Source organism: Apteryx rowi, unplaced genomic scaffold, assembly GCF_003343035.1.
Source record: "Apteryx rowi isolate R43461 unplaced genomic scaffold, aptRow1 scaffold_117, whole genome shotgun sequence".
Taxonomy (NCBI): Eukaryota; Metazoa; Chordata; class Aves; order Apterygiformes; family Apterygidae; genus Apteryx; species Apteryx rowi.
The window spans coordinates 2,034,132-2,051,852 of record NW_020447386.1 but is presented as its reverse complement, the minus strand read 5'-3'; the positions used below and the strand labels follow the sequence as shown (position 1 = coordinate 2,051,852).

At 37.1% G+C, this 17,721-nt stretch overlaps 1 protein-coding gene across 9 annotated transcripts in view; it reads left to right on the top strand.

Moving 5' to 3' along the window:
• Nucleotides 1–17,721, top strand: part of SDCCAG8 (serologically defined colon cancer antigen 8) — a 115,910-nt gene that overhangs the window by 37,169 nt on the left and 61,020 nt on the right. For 6 of the 9 annotated variants that reach the window (XR_003256052.1, XM_026081930.1, XM_026081939.1 and 3 more), the window contains exon 13: nucleotides 5,797–5,939. Coding sequence is in view for 8 of the 9 variants with exons in the window: in XM_026081930.1 (XP_025937715.1) it covers nucleotides 5,797–5,939 (143 nt within the window). In the remaining variant the exon portion in view is untranslated. Of the gene's footprint in view, nucleotides 1–5,796; nucleotides 5,940–10,293; nucleotides 11,062–11,765; nucleotides 13,395–17,721 lie in introns of those variants that run through there. The other 3 variants (XM_026081970.1, XM_026081962.1, XM_026081980.1) reach the window with 3 other exon arrangements.

Sequence of the window (17,721 nt, the reverse complement as noted above, 5' to 3'; positions counted from 1 at the left end):
AAGGAACCGTGTGTGCTTATTGGGATACTACTGTTCCTGTGTTTCTGCTCTTGTTAGCTGCCTTTCATGTCAATATATGAACTGGTTTTCTATTTCACACTTAATTTAGGATTTTTGTATTGGGCTAAATGATTTGTTTAATTTGCAGTTGTTGCATGTACTTTGTGAATTGACTCTGTTTGAAAGAGGTGTTTTTTTGTAGGCTCTTCTAAGCCAGGTGTACATTCAAATTCTTACTATTTATTTGTACATTCGCACAGCTTTATAATCTTAAATATAATCCCTAAAGGATATTTCCCCTTGAAAATCAAACTTAGCTTTCTTAATTGCTTTGTTTGCCCATTCAGATTTGAATAGGAAGCAGAAGTAATTTATACAGAATTCAAAAGTGTGTGTGTGTGGGGGGGAATATTGTTGGGACCTGGCAGGAGTTAACCTCGTGATGGCCCTAACTCTCTTTTCAAAGTTGGATGGTTCTTCAGGTGCAATATGCTATGTCAGATGGCCATGCTTGGGAGGTCTGAGGTTTAGAGACCACTCAGAAACTAGAGCTGCCTGATTGATACCAGGATTAGGGTAGAAATGACTGCAAGTGACCCCTGCTGCACATGGACTGCTAGATCTCTTTCCTTTAAGTAAAACACCTGTGATCTTACTACAAAAGCTGTTTAAAAAAAAAGTGTTTCACTGTAATAGTAAGGTATGATTATTCTCTCCCTGATTAACTAGGGATAATAACTAATTAATAGCTCATTATTATTAATAATAAAGAAGACAACATTGTTTGAAATCAGCGTTAAGCCATGCAAAAATTCCCTATTGCTTTTACGTACCATATTTAAGAGTACTTGAACGACTATATTGATGGCACATCTTATAAGAAGCTTAATTATATCCTCAGTCCTGTGTACTATCACTAATTTCTTTGCTTTGAAGGGCTATTTTAGTAAATGAAAATAAGCATGTGAGCATCAGGGCCTGTAAAATTTTACTATGTATTAATTTGAAGTGTATGTGATTTTGTAGATGTTGATTGCCTTTTAGGGATGTACCTGTAAATACCAACAAAAATAGGAAATATATTTCACTTTTCATTACTTTATCTTTGTTTTTCTTTTTTTGATTCCCTTTTATGCCCCTGCATTCTGTATCATAACCAAAAGATTAAAGCATGAAACAAACAAACAAAAAAAGTAAATTCATGAAAATATCTTCCCCTCCAGAATTATTTCTTGAACTTATGTGATGGTATAGTCAGTGCAAGATTATTTTTTAGGTTGTACTGTGTGTTTTCTTACCTGATGTGAAAGAAGACTGGTACAACAGTGGATGTCATAAATCACTTTTTAATTCATTTGTTTTTTAGTATATTTTTGATTTGTTAAAAGGCTTCTAAAATTGTTTTTTCTGCATTTATTTCAGGGTATGAGTTCTTTTATCACCACTTTTTCATTCTCATTTGTAAAAGATGCGTTTGTCTTTTCTGTCAGCTTTGCTGCTATTTAAAATGCTATGAAAAACATCTGCTAGTTTGGAATTTAAGTTGCATTTTTCTGCATACAATAGAATCAGCATCAGTATGAAAAGAATTAAATAATTATTTTAATCCTTTAATTTGGCTCATTTTAAACAGAATTACTTTATTATTTCATTTTATCAGATTTTGTAGGGATAAAGAGATGTCTAGTTAATTAAACAGCAAATTTTTACCACATACATAAGCATTGTTAGGTAAAGATAGTTTCAGATAATTCATGAGTGAGTGTTTAAAGACTGAGCCAGTATTTGAAAAATCATCTTTTACATTTTCCAGTAAATTACATTTATTTCACTGAATGAGCAGCTCCACAGTGTACTCACCTGAAAATGCCATGTGAAAATCAAATTATGATTAGATTAGAAATTACCTTCTAATGAATAAGAAATGCTTATTTCAAGTGTTACAGGAACAGAATCGCAAAAGGTACTGTATACTTCAAAAAGGGGAACTTAAAATATAAATGGTTGTCGGTTGTAACGCTGAAAAAAGAATAATTTATACAGACTAAAATTGTATTGCAGTCGTATTTCACCAATGCTTTAATTTTTGTTTAGTAAAGTTTCTTACTTTGTTTTCCAAACTGAATTGGATATGCATGGGGAATGGCGTTAACATGTTTCAGTTCACTAATAATGATGTGTCTCTTACTGAGGCTTAGCCTGCCCTCTTTCAACAGCAAAGTGCCTGTTGATATTCCTGGGAGTTTAGGCAGCTGCAATGCAAGACACAGATTAAATAATACTTTTAAATTTATATTCAGGAGTAATAAGAATATTAAAATTGCAGAGTTAAGCACCAGAAGTTGCCTGTTCCAACCTTAATGTAGTCTTGTTGTACATATACATTATGATAATTCTGTTCCTTGTTATACTGAAAATCTGTTTCAGATTTTCTTAAATGCAAGATTGTCATCTGTCTTTTTGCAGTTCTGCACTCTATTCCTTGTCTCTCACATACATTGAAAAGTTAAGTATCTTGAAGAAATACTATCTGATCATGTTGTAAAAAGCTGTATCACAAGTGATAGGCACTGAGGGATCGAATTAACGCTGCATGAGAAGTGGAGTTGTCATCAAAATACTTCAGTTAGTGGTTTGTTTCTGTTTCTCCCTACAATTAAGCTGAGGCCCAGATAGCAACTATAATGTAGAACTGCTTGCAGCTTCCCAGTAGAAGAAATGGGAACTAAAAGTAACATAGAAAGTAGTTTGAGTCTGAATAGCTTTGGAAGGATGTTGCCTGATATGGTTCCCTGCAGGAACAGTGAATAAGACTTATTGATTCTAGAAGTTTCTCTGTATCTTGAATTCCACTTATAATGTGATGCSCTAGTGATGGGGTTGATTTGACATATTTTAGGATGTCCCCACATGTGTGGGACTAACGTCTTTTTTCAGGGGAAGGATGGGGTTTGGTTTTTGTTGTTGCATGAGCAGGTCTCAAGTTCTGAGACTTCATATGTTTTAAACTATTATTTGAGTTATTAAATGGAAGTAAGATGTAGCATTTAGAATTTGGGCTCTGTGTTTTCACCATGATGATGCATGGCTCCTACCAAGTTATTTTTAGTTAACTGTTTCTGGTGTTTGGAAAAGAAGAATTTAGTTGGTATTCCTAAACGTACCTGGATTGGACATTTCTGGTTCTTGAGTTGTTGTTAGCGTGTTCTCTTGGGCAACATTTTTCCTCCATCTTTTTCTCATGAAGTTGATTACTGTTTCTGCCATGGTCGTTGCCAGACTTCTTCATTAGAATTCTTGCTTTTCATATAGCTCTCATCTTGGTGACCTCTAAAAGACTGCTATTTTGTAAGACACACGCGCGCGCACACACACACACACACACACACACACACCCCACACACCCCTATATGTATACATATGCATGTGTGTGTGTGTGTGTGTATATATATATATATATATATGTAAAAGATGATACTGAATTTTGGGGTTACCGATGAAAGTAACAGGAATAAAATTGTTTGTTCTTCAAGAGCTATGCTTGCTTGCTTGATATTTTTTAATGGCAGTCATAAGACTCCTGTTGATCTTTGAGGATTATGTTATGGCATTGTTGTTTGAGAGTTAGTTTTTGTACTTTCACAACAGCTGAAATCAACGGATGCATTCTTGGGTTCAAATCTGCAGGTTGAACATCTGATGAAGGCTGAGGAAGGCAGAACACTCACCAGAGGTTCTTGTACTTAGAATTTGCTTCCTCCTATAGGTCTGTGTCAGAACCCAAGCCTGTGTAACTCTAGGGGATAATGTAAAGCCCATCTGTTTATTGAAACTTTTCCCAAAGGAGTGATTGTAGGGTGTACTTATGTTCTCAGTTGTAGTTGTGCTTTTTCAAATATTTAGTTGATACTTTTCAACTAAATTGCGGTTTTTGTTTTTCAAAGGTCTGCTGAATGGATGTATTCCTGAAACACATTGTAAGAGTGTTGCAGAACTTCCCTATCTTTAACTTGTAAAGACAGGGAAGAACTCAAGTCCCACTTTACTAAGAATGTGGAAATAATATTAATGAACTGCTGCTCCCAAGAAGAATATAGAGAATCCTCTGAGACTTCTGTTGTTCTGCAAGAAAGTATGCAACCCTTTGGGATTATTCAGTTAAATTATTTATCTGGATACCTTTGCATATCTGGTTTTAAAATACTCTGACAGTGTAATAAGTTGTTACATTCTTTTGAGGGGAGAGTACTAATGATTTTGCAAATAGTTTCTCTGTCTTTGTATTAGAACTTAAAATTACTGATTAAATTTGGTAGGTAGTTTATGTAATAAAGCAAGGCAGCATTCAAATTTTAACCAAGATTTCCTTCATGGACCTTCTCTGAACGGTCTGAAAAGGAAAAAGCATATAGATAATGTTAAGCAATTAACAACAAAAAAAAAGAAGGAGAACATTATGAAACCTTTTCTCTGGATGAGGAGATTGTATTTGTCTGAGACATAATGACTTACTGTAAATGATTTAGGCTAACATTTTCATGGGAAGAACAGAGACAACATAATTATGAAGGTGCTTCAGGTGCAAATATTGGCACCGAATTGCATTCATTTGTTCTTGTAGGATGTTTGAATGAATAATTACGTTAACTGAAGAAGATACTAAGGCCTGTCTACATGAGGAAGCTAACACAAAATAAGTTATGGTATGAATTTAAAGTATAATAGCTATTCAGCCCTAACTCCTTATGTGAACAATTTTATTCTGTACTACAAATGACCTTTCACAGTTTAGTTGACTTGAAAAACATGCAACCCTCCTGCCCCAATGAAGAATAAATATTTATATAAGGAGTTAGTGTAGAATAGTTATTACATGAAAAAATTGCATTGTTAGCTTATTCAGTATTTCGTTGGTCTCCTTAAAGGCATCCTTAGGACAAAGTTCAGTATTATGGTGCAAATGTATTCTTACAAATACTTCTATGTTATACATGGTCTTACAGCAAAATGTATTCCTTTTAAGAATATTTATGAAAGAAATGTTTAAATTTTTGAAATGATGATACAATTAGAAATAGTAAGTTTGCTGTGTTTTCACTAAAAACAAAGGTGCTAGTCATGCAAATGCACTGACGGCTACATGTAATAAATTAGTAGACTCATTAACCATGTTAGATTTACTTGACTTAGTTTAGTTGACTTATAAGGCCTAATGAGGTGAAGAAAATGACAGGATTAACAGTGGCTGGTTTGTTGTAGGGTTCAGTTGTAAGTAAGTTATTTTCAATAATGGTAAAATTACAAAACAGCCTTCATTCTCTTGCATAATATCGAGTGAATATAACAAAAGCTGGATTCCTATGTATTGTTGCTTATGTAATAGGTGGTACAAGGAAACTAAATGAACACAAGAGCTACTCTGTCCAGTGGCTTCTGAAGCTGGCTACTGCGCTTCTGCTTACTGGCTTTCGAGCACAGTGAATTCTGGACACAAATATGGAAGCCTTCAGATGGGAAAATCAGAAAATAATTGAATGCGTGCATCTCTTAAGCCCTTAAAGACAATAATATTGATTCTGTATTAATGTATTTAAATATGATAGGCATTTTGGCATTTCATAAGAATGTAATGTGAAATACTTTAATTTGCTTGTTTTCAGTTTGTATAAACTACTTCTGTTCTAAAAGAAAATGCTTTATTTTTCAGGAGCTTTGATCATATTAAGATTTATCATCTTAAAACGTATCTCTCTACATTTCTTAAATATACTTTCTTTGGTTATATGTCTTTCTAAGCAAATAGAAAAACTGGGATTAGAGCTGCATGGAAACAAACAGCGTTTGGAACAAGCCCAGCAGGATGTGACAGGAGCCAGAGAGGAGTGCCTAAAACTGACAGAACTGCTGAATAAATCTGAGCACCAACTGCACCTCACCAGGTACCCCTTATCCTATTACATGCTATAGTACCAATTTCATTCTGCTAATTTTTGCCACAGGCTTCCCAACAGTTGTTATAGATACTTGCAGTTATTGGCTACATGTGCAGCCCTCAGTCATATTAAAAGTGGAGATTTAAGTAAAAAATGAGTTATGAACTATAATTTCTGAAAGTGAATTACTGGGGTGAAGAAAAGGCAATGTTCAGCTACAGTGATGAAGTACCATACTTTGGGACAGAAAGAAGAGCGGGGAAGAGCACAGCTATGTTCTTTTTGTTGTTGCTGTGTCTGATGTGACAAAGATATTTTAAAATAATGTTTTAGATCATATTGTATGGCACCTTTAAGCATAGGAATTCACCTATTAATAACATGAAGCTACTGCAGCAGAATGACCAGTAAGATATCAATGTACATGATTATGTTAAGCTTCATGGAAGATTAAACAGTCAAAAAGTAATATTACAGTCTGTGAATGAGATGAAAGCTCAAGTATGTGAAGAGGGTGTTTAAATGACTTTCCAAAGTGGAGATGTGGTACAATGCAAACATTGTGTGACTGCAGACTTTCCCTGAGCTTATTCCATCCAAGGATGGAATGGAAATGCCCCAAGGCATTTACTATACTATTGGGTACACCTTTCTAGAAAACTCCAGAAGTTTAACTCACTCACTCAATATCTTTTAGCTTGCATTTTGGCAGCTGTAGGAATACTTCTTTTGCCACAGACTCAATATTTTCATTTTATTGTTCGCGAGGCTTTGTTTTGCTTTTTTCAAGAGTGGACATCCAGAAACAAATCTGGAGGTTTTTACTCAGTCCTTAGGCAAAAAGTTGAGTTAGTTTAAATTTTACATGGGGAAAAAAACCTCAGATTTTTATCACTTAACACACTGTCTGCATGTTTATCCAAGTCTTGTACTCTTCAGGCTTTGTGAGAATTCTGCCATTGAGTAAATGGAAATAAAATAGTCTCATATAAACTATTAAATTCAATGAATCTCTTTTTTATTCAGCTACATTTCTGTGTAATTCAGAGCACGGTAGTTTAACAGATGGAAGAAAGTACCACTCTAACAGCCTGTATTTAGAGAAAAAATATGCTAGAGGTTAATGAACTTGAAAAAAGTTTTGGGTGAGTTGTTAAGATAACTAAAGTTTGGATTTAGCAGAACTTTATTAATAATGATTTGTTGTGATAGTTAACCAAATGGCTTACCACACTCCTTTTAGCAAAAGGCTGCTTATATGCAATAAGGCTCTGGATATCTTGGAGGAAATCTGACCAGCCAATATATTTTTGCAAAAATACTTAACTTGTAAAAATGAGGACTATCGACTACTTTTACATAGCATGGTACTTAAAGCTGGGTACCTAATGTACAGATGACTCAGGTAGCTTTTTCGTCTACTGTCTCTGGCTCAAAAAGTTCCTGAGCTGCAAATCACTGGAGGCTGAAACAGTATTTTGAGGAAGTAATGCTCTGTGCTTGCCCAGTCCTGATACTGTTTCATAGACACCTGCTTTTACCTGCTGTTGGAGACAGATGCTGGAGTACACTGACCTAGCATGGCCACTCTTAAGGTCTTTTTTTTTTTTTTCCTTTCTTGTTTTAATAATTTGTTTTCATAGTATGGTCTCTGCTTATAAGTGTTAAAATCAGTTTTCTATGCTGACATATAATTGTCAGAACAGTTTTACCTATTAAAGCATGAGAAATGGGATCAGATCTTCCTTGATATTCCTCAAATTCTACAGTACTGTGTTTTGTGTAGCTTCTTCCATCATCCTTCTCTTTGGAGCGTCTGACTGCTTTCCGGGAATACATTAGGTGATGTTGCTGTCACAGGTGAAGAGGGAAAAAAAGAATGAGATGTATTGCTCCTGAAGTGTTACCTGTTGTCCTCACCTACTTATACTGGTAGGGTAGGGTTAGAGCTGTTCTCACAGTCTTTTTTTTTTTTCCCCCCCCTGAGTCGCAGAGGAAAAGATCCGCTACTGAAATTAAACTTGTCCTCAGCATGTACTCTTTTTTTCTTCCTCTCAGATCACTTCCTGCCAGAACAGATTTTCTGGATTAGTGAAAGTTTAAAAGTTACATATCTGTAATGGCATCAGAGCTTTGCATTTTGAACCCAATATATTTTTAATGATTTGGTACATCCATAGTTGTAACATATGAACTTTATTCACTTACAGTCTGCCTTCCTTCACTCTCTATTCCCTTCACCTAAAATGGCAGCTGTGCTAGTGAAAATACTTCAAGGGTAGTGGTAATGGCAATCCTATGGGAGTAACAGACTCATTCRCTGTGGCACTTGCCAAGGAAAACAGATTTTAAGCTCTAGAGTCCTGCCTATGGGAGGTTGCTGCAGAAATTGCGCTGATTTAGTGTGTCTCTTGGGTATTCTGGCCTTGGCATCATCTTGCTGATTTCCCTATTTTCAAGACAGAACCAGCTGGTCAAATCCAAGTCTCTTCACAAAGCTGGACTTGCAGGAGGCCTGTACCACTGTTACACTGTGGATAGTCTTTCTGTTGCCTTGCATGAACTAAGTTGTTCTGGCAAAAATTAGAGGTAGCTGAGGAGTTAAAGAATCCTTTGTTTTGTATGAATAGGTATATTAGTAAAGAGAAAAGCTCGGAGGATTAGTAAAAAACTTAATTTTGGATATTGTGAATAAACAGAGTAATAAAATGTGTATGAAAACACTGGATTTAAATACATGAAAAGCAGACAATAAATATTATAGGTGAATGGATTAAATGAGAAAGAATATGCAATCTATGTCTGAAAGAGAAAATGTTCTGCAAAACTACTCTTTCTTCAGAACTTCCACTTCTTATGTCGTATTCTTGTTTTCAAACACTGATATATTACCAACTAAACGACTTCTAAATTAAATGTGCTTCTTAAAAAACAAGAAGAAAGGTTACAGTTAGCTAGTCTAAAATATTTCTGCAGATTTTAGGTTTGCCTTTTCCTGTAACCTCTGTGATGGAGCAATATGTGACAGAGCATTGTGCGGAGCAATATGTTGCTTATAAATCCTTGCTATTTAGTTAACGTGCATTTTCTGCTATTGAATCTAGTTAGTAATTCTAATTTGTATGTTTTCAAATGACTGGGAAAATATAGAACTTTTGCAGCGTAGTCTTGATTGCTTGTCAGTCATGTAACTTTGCAGATGTTATCTTGCTATGAGACTGACCATGTTTGTTTAAAGCTCTATTTTAGGGTTTTAGACTCCCCTCCCCTTTTTTTTTCTTTCCCTCCTGGTTGTTTCAGCTTTGTGAGTACTCGTGTGAAAGCTTCTGTAATAGAAGAATCTTCTGAAATTACCCTGAAATCAATGTGAAATTGCAATTAATTCAGCAAGGTTGGGTCTTGCTAAACAAAGCTTATCTAAGTCCATTTTCAGAGAGTGTAAAACAGATTTGTTGTTCTTGGTTCGCAAGAAAATAATTGTTAAAAATCATTTTAGTGTGCTAGTGGAAAAGACTGCATAGAAGATGCAAGATATTAACAGTTTGCACAGATTTTAGCATGTCATCTAATTTAATAAATTTTTTCACTCTTTTTATGTAATGGAATAGTCATTAACAGTCTTTCCTCTTTTTGTTACAAAACAAACCAGTAGTCAGTATTCATTTCGGTTGCAGTCAGATGTAGTTTCTGTTTGCATATGGCAAAGTTAAATAAATCTGAAGTAGTGTGGAAGTCACTGAACTTCAAAATATGACTTCTTCAGGTGACATCATGCCTTTTCTCAGGCATGGAGACAGGGAGGGGGTTCATGATACGTTTGACTAGAGTGTCATCTAAAATTTGCTGGGAGATGTAACTGAAGCAGATTTATTTTATTTGCTTCTATGCGACATTCTGAGCAGTACTGAATGTCAGCCTGTAAGTGGGGAAAAATTACTTAAACAATAGAACCACCCATGCTTCTAGGTCCAAATACGTGACCTGCCAAGATAATCTGAATACTTGTGTGACTCTCTTGAAAGATTAAAGAAAAAAGAAAAAAATAGAGAGATAAAAGTTTATATTACGGTGAGGACAGTGGCTGTTGTGGTTCTTGATGTTGCAATTAGGTGTTTTTTTTCCCCCTCTTTCCTTCATTTTTAAAAATTAGATGATGAAACATCTCTAGGAAGTAGTATAACTAAGAAAGAGGCATTTTGGGTGTGCAGTTGTTTTTAGCAGTGCTGTAGCCTTTGTGGTTTCAGCTACCTGCTGTGGATCAGCGCTTCTAGCAGCSTCTTGCTAGTTTCAGCAACTCCATTAACATTAATTGTAATACATGTATAATAAATACGGCACATCAATCTCATTCCACCTCCAGGTTCTTGTGGCATCAGTTAATCACTGAAGCTCTGCCGTCGTGCTTTCGGATGTCATCAGACTTCCTCGTTAGAGCTGCAGCATGCCTCATGCATCAATTTCCGTATTTAAGCTGTACTATTATATTCTAAAATATAAGCTAACTTCCCTGTTTACAGAAGGTGGCTATACATAGCCGTCTCTGTAATTGAACAGTACCTAGTATTATCTTTTGGATTTTTCTAGTAGCATCTGTTAGCTAGCAGCGTACTTACTGTGGTGCTTTTTCCACAATTTTAGTATGTCAGAAAGAGCCCATCATCTATGCTGGAAAGGAGATAACATTCTAAGAAAAATGCTGTTACTAATATTAAATCGCTGCGATATGTTTCACGTTGCTAGACTGACTGATTATTGAAAGGACCGATAACACTTGTGTGTGGGGGAGCAGAACTGAGGTGTAAGCTGTGATTGATTTCTAATATTTTTTTTATATCCTGTTAATTTTGTACAAAAACATTATTTTAAAATGCAGGGAGGAGTGATAACATGAAACAACTCTGATACCTAATAAACTTTTTAGATTCTGCTTCATATGTTTACTTTTCATTAAATTTAGGGATGGTTGTGACTATGTTGTTGTGATTCAGTCAACATTTATTTCTATCTGTTTTTCATATACAAAGGCATTGGGATGCCAGAAAATAAACTGTTAACGGAGAATTAACTTCTTTGGCATGCTTTCATACTTATCTTCCAAATTAAAGAAAATGAAATGGGCAGAAGCAGAGTGTAGATTACCTCCTTTTTGTCAAAAATGGTGGGAATTTGAAAATTAATAATAAAAAAGGGAACAGATGCAGTAACATGCCAGAGGGAGATTAATGTGGAGAGTAAAATCTGTGAGCAACAAAACTGAAGCAAACTGAATCAGTGGGAGGTGGTTGTACAATCAAAATCAGGATAAAAGAGAAATTACAAACAACCCTGCACTTGTCAAAGTAGTAGTAATGAAATCCTGACTCTGCCAGCAGTGCGAACCTGTGTTAGCACTTTGGGGTAAGGCCGGGAGCCGGGTGCCAGGTAGGAGGGCAGCGCGAGGTTGCTGGGCAGCAGCCATCGCGTGCCGAACAGATGGCCGCGAAAGCTGGCCGGGGAGGGGCTCCTTAGCAGAACTAATCAGACAGTAACAGATAGGGCAGCTGGGAGGACTGACCACCGCGCGGCGAGCGGTGGGGTAGCCGCAGCCTGCCCCGATGTGTGCAGTGGTGCGCCCACGCCTCCGCGAGAAGACCTTGCCGCGTCTTTCGGCAGCCCAAACTTTGGCCAAGCGCAGGGCCCACTGCCGCCCCTTGCACCCGTGCGGGATGCGCGACCCTCCGAGCTCCTGGCCCGTCCCGACTAGGTGGCTTGTGCTGCCTGCGACCTGCCGAAATGCAGCTACGCTCAGCCCTGGTGTATGATAACGTTGCCTGTTTTCCTCTTTTATTGCAGCAGCGTGTTGACGGCAGGATTTGGAAATCTGTGTATGTACGAAAGCACACGGATCTGGGGACGGATGCAGCAAAGTGCCAAGGCAACTTTGCCACTGCAGAGGTTGAGGCGAGGTGCGGGGCGGCACCTTGCCCCAGGCCCAGGCCCTTCCCAGCACTGACTCCGGCTCTCTCCTGCTTTATTTCTGCTCCCTCCTCGCAAATGAGGGCTCAGGCAAAACGAACTGAGGCCCGAGCCTCCTGATCTTGAGTCGCATGAATGATTTTACTCACGCAAGGAGGGGAGATCAATAGGGTTTCCTGTGCGAGTAAGAGGTAGTCATGTGAGAAAGGATTATGGGGTCGCGCCCTGTGTTGATGACTGTCAGCTTGAAAGAGAAATGAAAACAAAATTTTATTAAGGAAGGGGGGAGAACCCCCCCTCCCAAGTGTCAGAACAGAAACCTGACTTGTTACTGCCCTGTTTTGTTTGATCATAATATGTGATACTTTTTAGACAATTTTAACAAAGAAATCTACATCTCCTGCATCTGCTTTTGAACTTGTATATCTCTCTTTTGCAGAAGGGTTTATAGCTTGGCTCAATTATTCATTTTGAGCAGGGAGGGGAGGAAACATTACAGGGATTTGAAATAGGTGGTATAACATAGCCATATGCTATTTATGCAGCAGTTTCTGCAATAAATCTAATTTGGTGCTGTCAAAAAAAATTAGACTTATTTGATATAGCAGCACATTAGTAAATGATTGTGGTAGCTTTGTAAGTTGTCATTCACTCTGCTTTACTTGTAACAGAATCTTGCAAAGCTTTTTTTTTCCTTTCTCCCCGAGCAACTCTGTGAAAAATCTCTCAGTTCTTTGTCCTACAGCTGTAGAAACTGCAAATATTTCCACAGCTGAAAAGAAGGTCTTGCTTTAAGGTAACTGAAGAAGGGGATAGAAGAAAGAATAACCTCTATTGTTAGCAATTATATGAATGTATAGGCAGAAAAATCAATAGAATGGAGGGGGGGAGATGGATTTCTCCCTTGCCTACAGGTTTTCATAGTGCAGCTGAAATTGTTTATCTCATTATACAGCATGTAGATAAATTAGCTGCTCTGCGTTATTATAGAAGGTAAAATATTTTACCTGCCATGATAAGACCATATGCTGCTTTACGAAGACTGATACTGAATGATTTGAAATAAATCAGTGCTCTCATCTTCTGGCAGTGGCTTTTAGAAATTTCTGAGTTTTGTATCATGATAATGCAGTTATTTAAATATCTTTCTGTTTAATTATTTAAACATATTTAAGATTACAACACAAACATTTAAAGGCCATTAATGAAGTTTGAAAAGAGGAATAAAGAAAACTTAAATACTGGAGTAAAGGAGAAATCTAAAATCATCAGTTAATTTTGGATATGAAAGTCTTTATAAATCACCTTTTTTCATTTTAAAAGAGTTTAAACATGGTTGACAATTTAATTTCTTGTACTACAATACAGATTTCTCAAGGAAGAGGCAATAATACATTTTCAGAGTTCAGTCTTAGATTTATCTAAATTTTTCTCCGTAGCATTTAAACTGCAACTGGTTGCATTGAATTTCTCTAATGATTTCATCCTTTATACATCGCATCAGGTTGTTGAGGCAGCCAAATTGCTACTGCATGTAGAGTGCGGTTCAGGAGCAGTAACAATACTTAAAGCACTTTGGAGCGAGCAGTGAATTCAGATGAAATACAGAAGAGACTAACTGCTATAGAAAACAAGCATCTTTTAAAAGGTCTTTGTTTTGAGCATTTATTATTCAGCACTAACAGTAATAAGTTTATGCATGTATATCAAATGTTTACTTTGATCTCATTCAAATTAGGATTTCTGTTTGTGTGGCTAATGACAACAGGATAATGATTCTTTTTTTAAATCATAAAAATCATTCAGACACATGTATTCAAGCCTGCTGGATTTTTTTGCTGAATATGCTACTGGAGAAATGTTTCTGATTTGTTTGACTAGTTCTAGGACTTTTCTCTCAAGTACATTCGAAAGCTTGTTTTTACAGTAAGCTAAAATGTACTTTTTCTGTCAGCACTTGGTATTTGTTGTATGAACTTAAGCAATTTTAAAAGATGCCTTGTGCTTTCAAAAATATAATGAAAGTTGTTTGTTTCATTCACTTGCAGTGATTTTTTTTTTTTTTTTTGTCTCCTATGCAGGATTCTGCTCCCGAAATTATTACCTAGAAAAAATTTCAACAGAGAACCCAAAGGGTCCTCAGTTGGGGACTTTATCAAACTTGACATTTTAAGAACATTAGCTATAGCTTGTCATCTCCGTAGAAGGTAGTTGGTGGATTGGGGGGGGGGGGGGACGAAAAATTACCTGAGCGTGCCAGCTTTGGCTGCCTTGCTCTTCTCGTCACACCCTTGCTCAGTCCCCTAGCACCGGTGATTGGTCGGGGGGGAAGAGRGAGCTGGGAGAAGCCTGTCCCGAGTGAGCGGGAGCAGCTCTGCCCCTGCTGCCGGCTGCTCGGCAGAGCTGACCTGCTTTCCCTCTCTGTGCTGGCAGCGTGGCCAGCTTCATAATCCTGCTACCATTGGTTGCCCCGCTATTCCAGGTGATCTGCATATTGAACTACATTTTTGCAGGAATAGGAGCAACTGTTCGTGATTATCTTCTCCTTGTTGTTCATGTACCTTCTACAGGGCTTAAATCAAAATAGGGAATAAGGGTTTCTCTGTAGTTAGGTGGGACACTGCTGCATGTTCCTCTTGTTCCTAAATTCCTCTTTTGTGCATTTCCAATGCTTTTTGTGCACTTTCGTGCAGTTCCTAAGAAAGAAGATGAGAGCCACAGAAAACGTTCCCTTGTAAATGCAGGCACTAAGCCCTGTGGAAAGGATGTATCAGTAACAAGTTATATCAGTATTAAGTTATTATTCAGCTAAACTTATGTAATATTTGTCAGTGCAATTTTTATTAGAGTGAAATTCAGACCTAACATAAGTATAACTGCGTTTCTGCTAATGAGATTGGATTACCTCCTGGATTTGCTCCCAGAAAGCTTTACTTTAAATTCCTTTTTGGTAGAAGGGTAATAAAATGGGTGGTTCCTTATAATTGCATACAAAACTTAAAATATATATTTTATTTTTTGGTACCATATTTCATCTTGGTGAAAGAATTCTTTTTTTCTTTTTCTTTTTTCTTTTTCAAAGGATCCCCAGATCTATGCAGTGAAATTGAAAGGTATTTATTATTTTAAAAGAATGAGACTGTTGAAGAGGCCAGTTAATAATTCAGGAGTTAGTGGTTATCAGAATCTATTTGTRAAAAGAAATATGGGCACAGGAATTGCTAAAAATAATGTATCGTGTTGACAATATGAATTTAGTCTCAGCTCTGACAAAAGAATCTTTACAATTCCTCTCAACATGGAAGGCAGTGTTTTAATAGGGTTGCATGGGTGTGTTTTACAAGGTTTAAAAACAAAAAAATCAGGACAATTCCGTTTTTAAAGTGTGGCATTGTAAACATCTATAGGTAAGTAAAAAACTGTGTTGCAGGTAAAAATAATTGACAATGATCAGCCACTTTTAGCTCTCTAAATTATTTTACTGTAATCTTATTCATTTTGCAGTTCCCATTTTACCTTTGTGTTTGCAGTAAATATCTTTGTTATGCAGCATTAAAATGCCAGTCAAAAGATTTTCATTTGTTATTTTGCTTTATTTACAATATTTTTATTAAGCCTTGTCCACTTCTTTGCATAGCTTTAAAAGTCTTTCTCAGAGATTCTGTCAGTCTTTACAAAAAGATACAGATATGAAGAAAAACATATTAGCTGTTGGTGTTAGCAAGCTATCATTAAAATGTATTATTTTACTTCAGTGTGATTTCTTCTTGTACCCCAAACCAATCCTCACAAATACAGAACTGCAAAGAAAGAACTTTGTCTTCTCCTGGTTAGCAGAAGTGGATTTAAATCCACGCYGACAGTTCATTTGACAATGACCTTGAGGGGCTTTGCTTCTTGAAGAAGAAAGCAGAAGCTTGCGGTAAACAAAGTTCACTTCTGACAGATGGATTGAATGACAGAAAGGTTGCGAGTGCCAGAATAGCCCTGGCAGAGGAGGAAATGTTCAGTGGAATCCAACAGGAGAGGAGGTGTGAACAGGTGCAGGGTTGCTGACGGAAGGGGAACCAGATGGAAGGAGCCAGAGCCAGTTTATTTAAAGGAAAAGGCAGAAAACACTGAAAGGCTGTGCGATCAGCGGCTAAAAGTGTGCATGGAAGAAGGTAAAAATTCACAAAGCAAAACTGCACAGTGGGATATCTAGCACTTAACATAATGGTAGTAATTTGTGAGTTTCGTTTCAAAGTTGCTATTGAAATATGTTTTTTTCCTTACCCTTGACAGCATAAAGATGAGAGATTTAAAACCTGACACCCGATAAAGAAAAAGTTTGACTGTCCATTATTTCTAATATTAACGTGCAGACAAAGTTCCAGTCAGGATAATGTTAATATTGTGCTATAGTTAACCAAAGCAATAAAAGGGATATAAGGCTGGATTTTTATTTTTAAATCACCTGCTCAAATCTAGCTCCTGTGATATGTGGGTGGATAAGTATGTCTTTTATTGGGATGTTTCTGTAATATCTAAGCAAATCAAGAACAGTCAGGTACAATGTAGTGTTAACCTAGTCTTYCTGGTCTTTCTTGCTTTTGGTCACAACTTTGTCGGTTTCCTCTAATATGTGGTATCTTGCTGTACCTTGGGGGAAAAGTCTAGCTTACCCTAGTTCAAATACTGCCCCCCCCCAATCAAGTGTTAGCTTTGAGGTGGTCATCCTTCTGGAGAATGCCTTGTTCTGTCAAGTCATTCTGCTTCTTCCCAGTCTGTTCGTGCAAGGCTTTGTCCTTTGGAGGTAGAGAATCTGTTCAGGTCTCATGAACTTCCCCAGTAGCTGGTTCTAGTGGACAACTTGAAAGGATCAGGCCTACGGCTAGTTAGCTTAAACTACGAGTTACGTTGTCTGTCCCAACAGTGTGTGTGAGAAATCGGAGGTGACTGCTCAGCGGTCGTTTGTAGTACATCTGTGATCTACTGGATCATTCAGCTGTGCTGGTTTGGTCCGGATCAGGTGTGGGCTCACAGTCACTTTCCTTTCGAATTAGGCAGAGTGTGCGATGCAGTGTTTATGCTGACTTCATGCCAGCTGCAGTAGGACAGATGATACCTGATTTAGTATAAAGCTTGCTGGTACAAAGTTAACGTACCAAAAACATTGGGTTTTTGAACAAATTTGAATTGGCAGAGTGAGTTCATAGCAGATCAGGTCTCTACATCAGTTAGCTGCATCATTTTTTGATTCAATATTAGGAGCCTGAAGGCTGGCTTTGCTGTATTAGCAAGCTGAGCCTTAGAGTGCAGTTTTGCAAGTGCTCTAAGCTGATCTAAGTCTATGTTGCTACTGAAAAGGTTAATCCCCTCTTCCGCTATGCCTGTATTTCCAGCCCCTTGCTTATGCTGGCAGTGGAAGGCAGGCACCCATATGATCAGATGGTTTGGGGAGCTGATCAGATCGAAAAAGAATCGTTTGCTCTTGCTGGACAAGTTGCATGAGTGCTAATTATCAGAGGATATAAAGAAGGACTACACCTTATACTGGCACTGTTGCCTTACACTGACTTAAATCTATCATGAAACTGCATGTTAAGAGACGGCTGGTACTGAATTCAGGAATCACCATATGTCAAGAAAATTACTCCTTTATTTTAAATATAGTGAAAATAATTTACACTAATTTACATAACTTTGTATACACAGAGTGAATGCCTGCAAAAATCTATGATAAGCAAACATTTCAACATTCAGCCATTTGTAAAAGTGGCTTGTGAAGCAAGGAGAGCAAAGAGGAAAAGAATATTCTGGAGAACAAGGCACAATACTGTGAAATACTTAG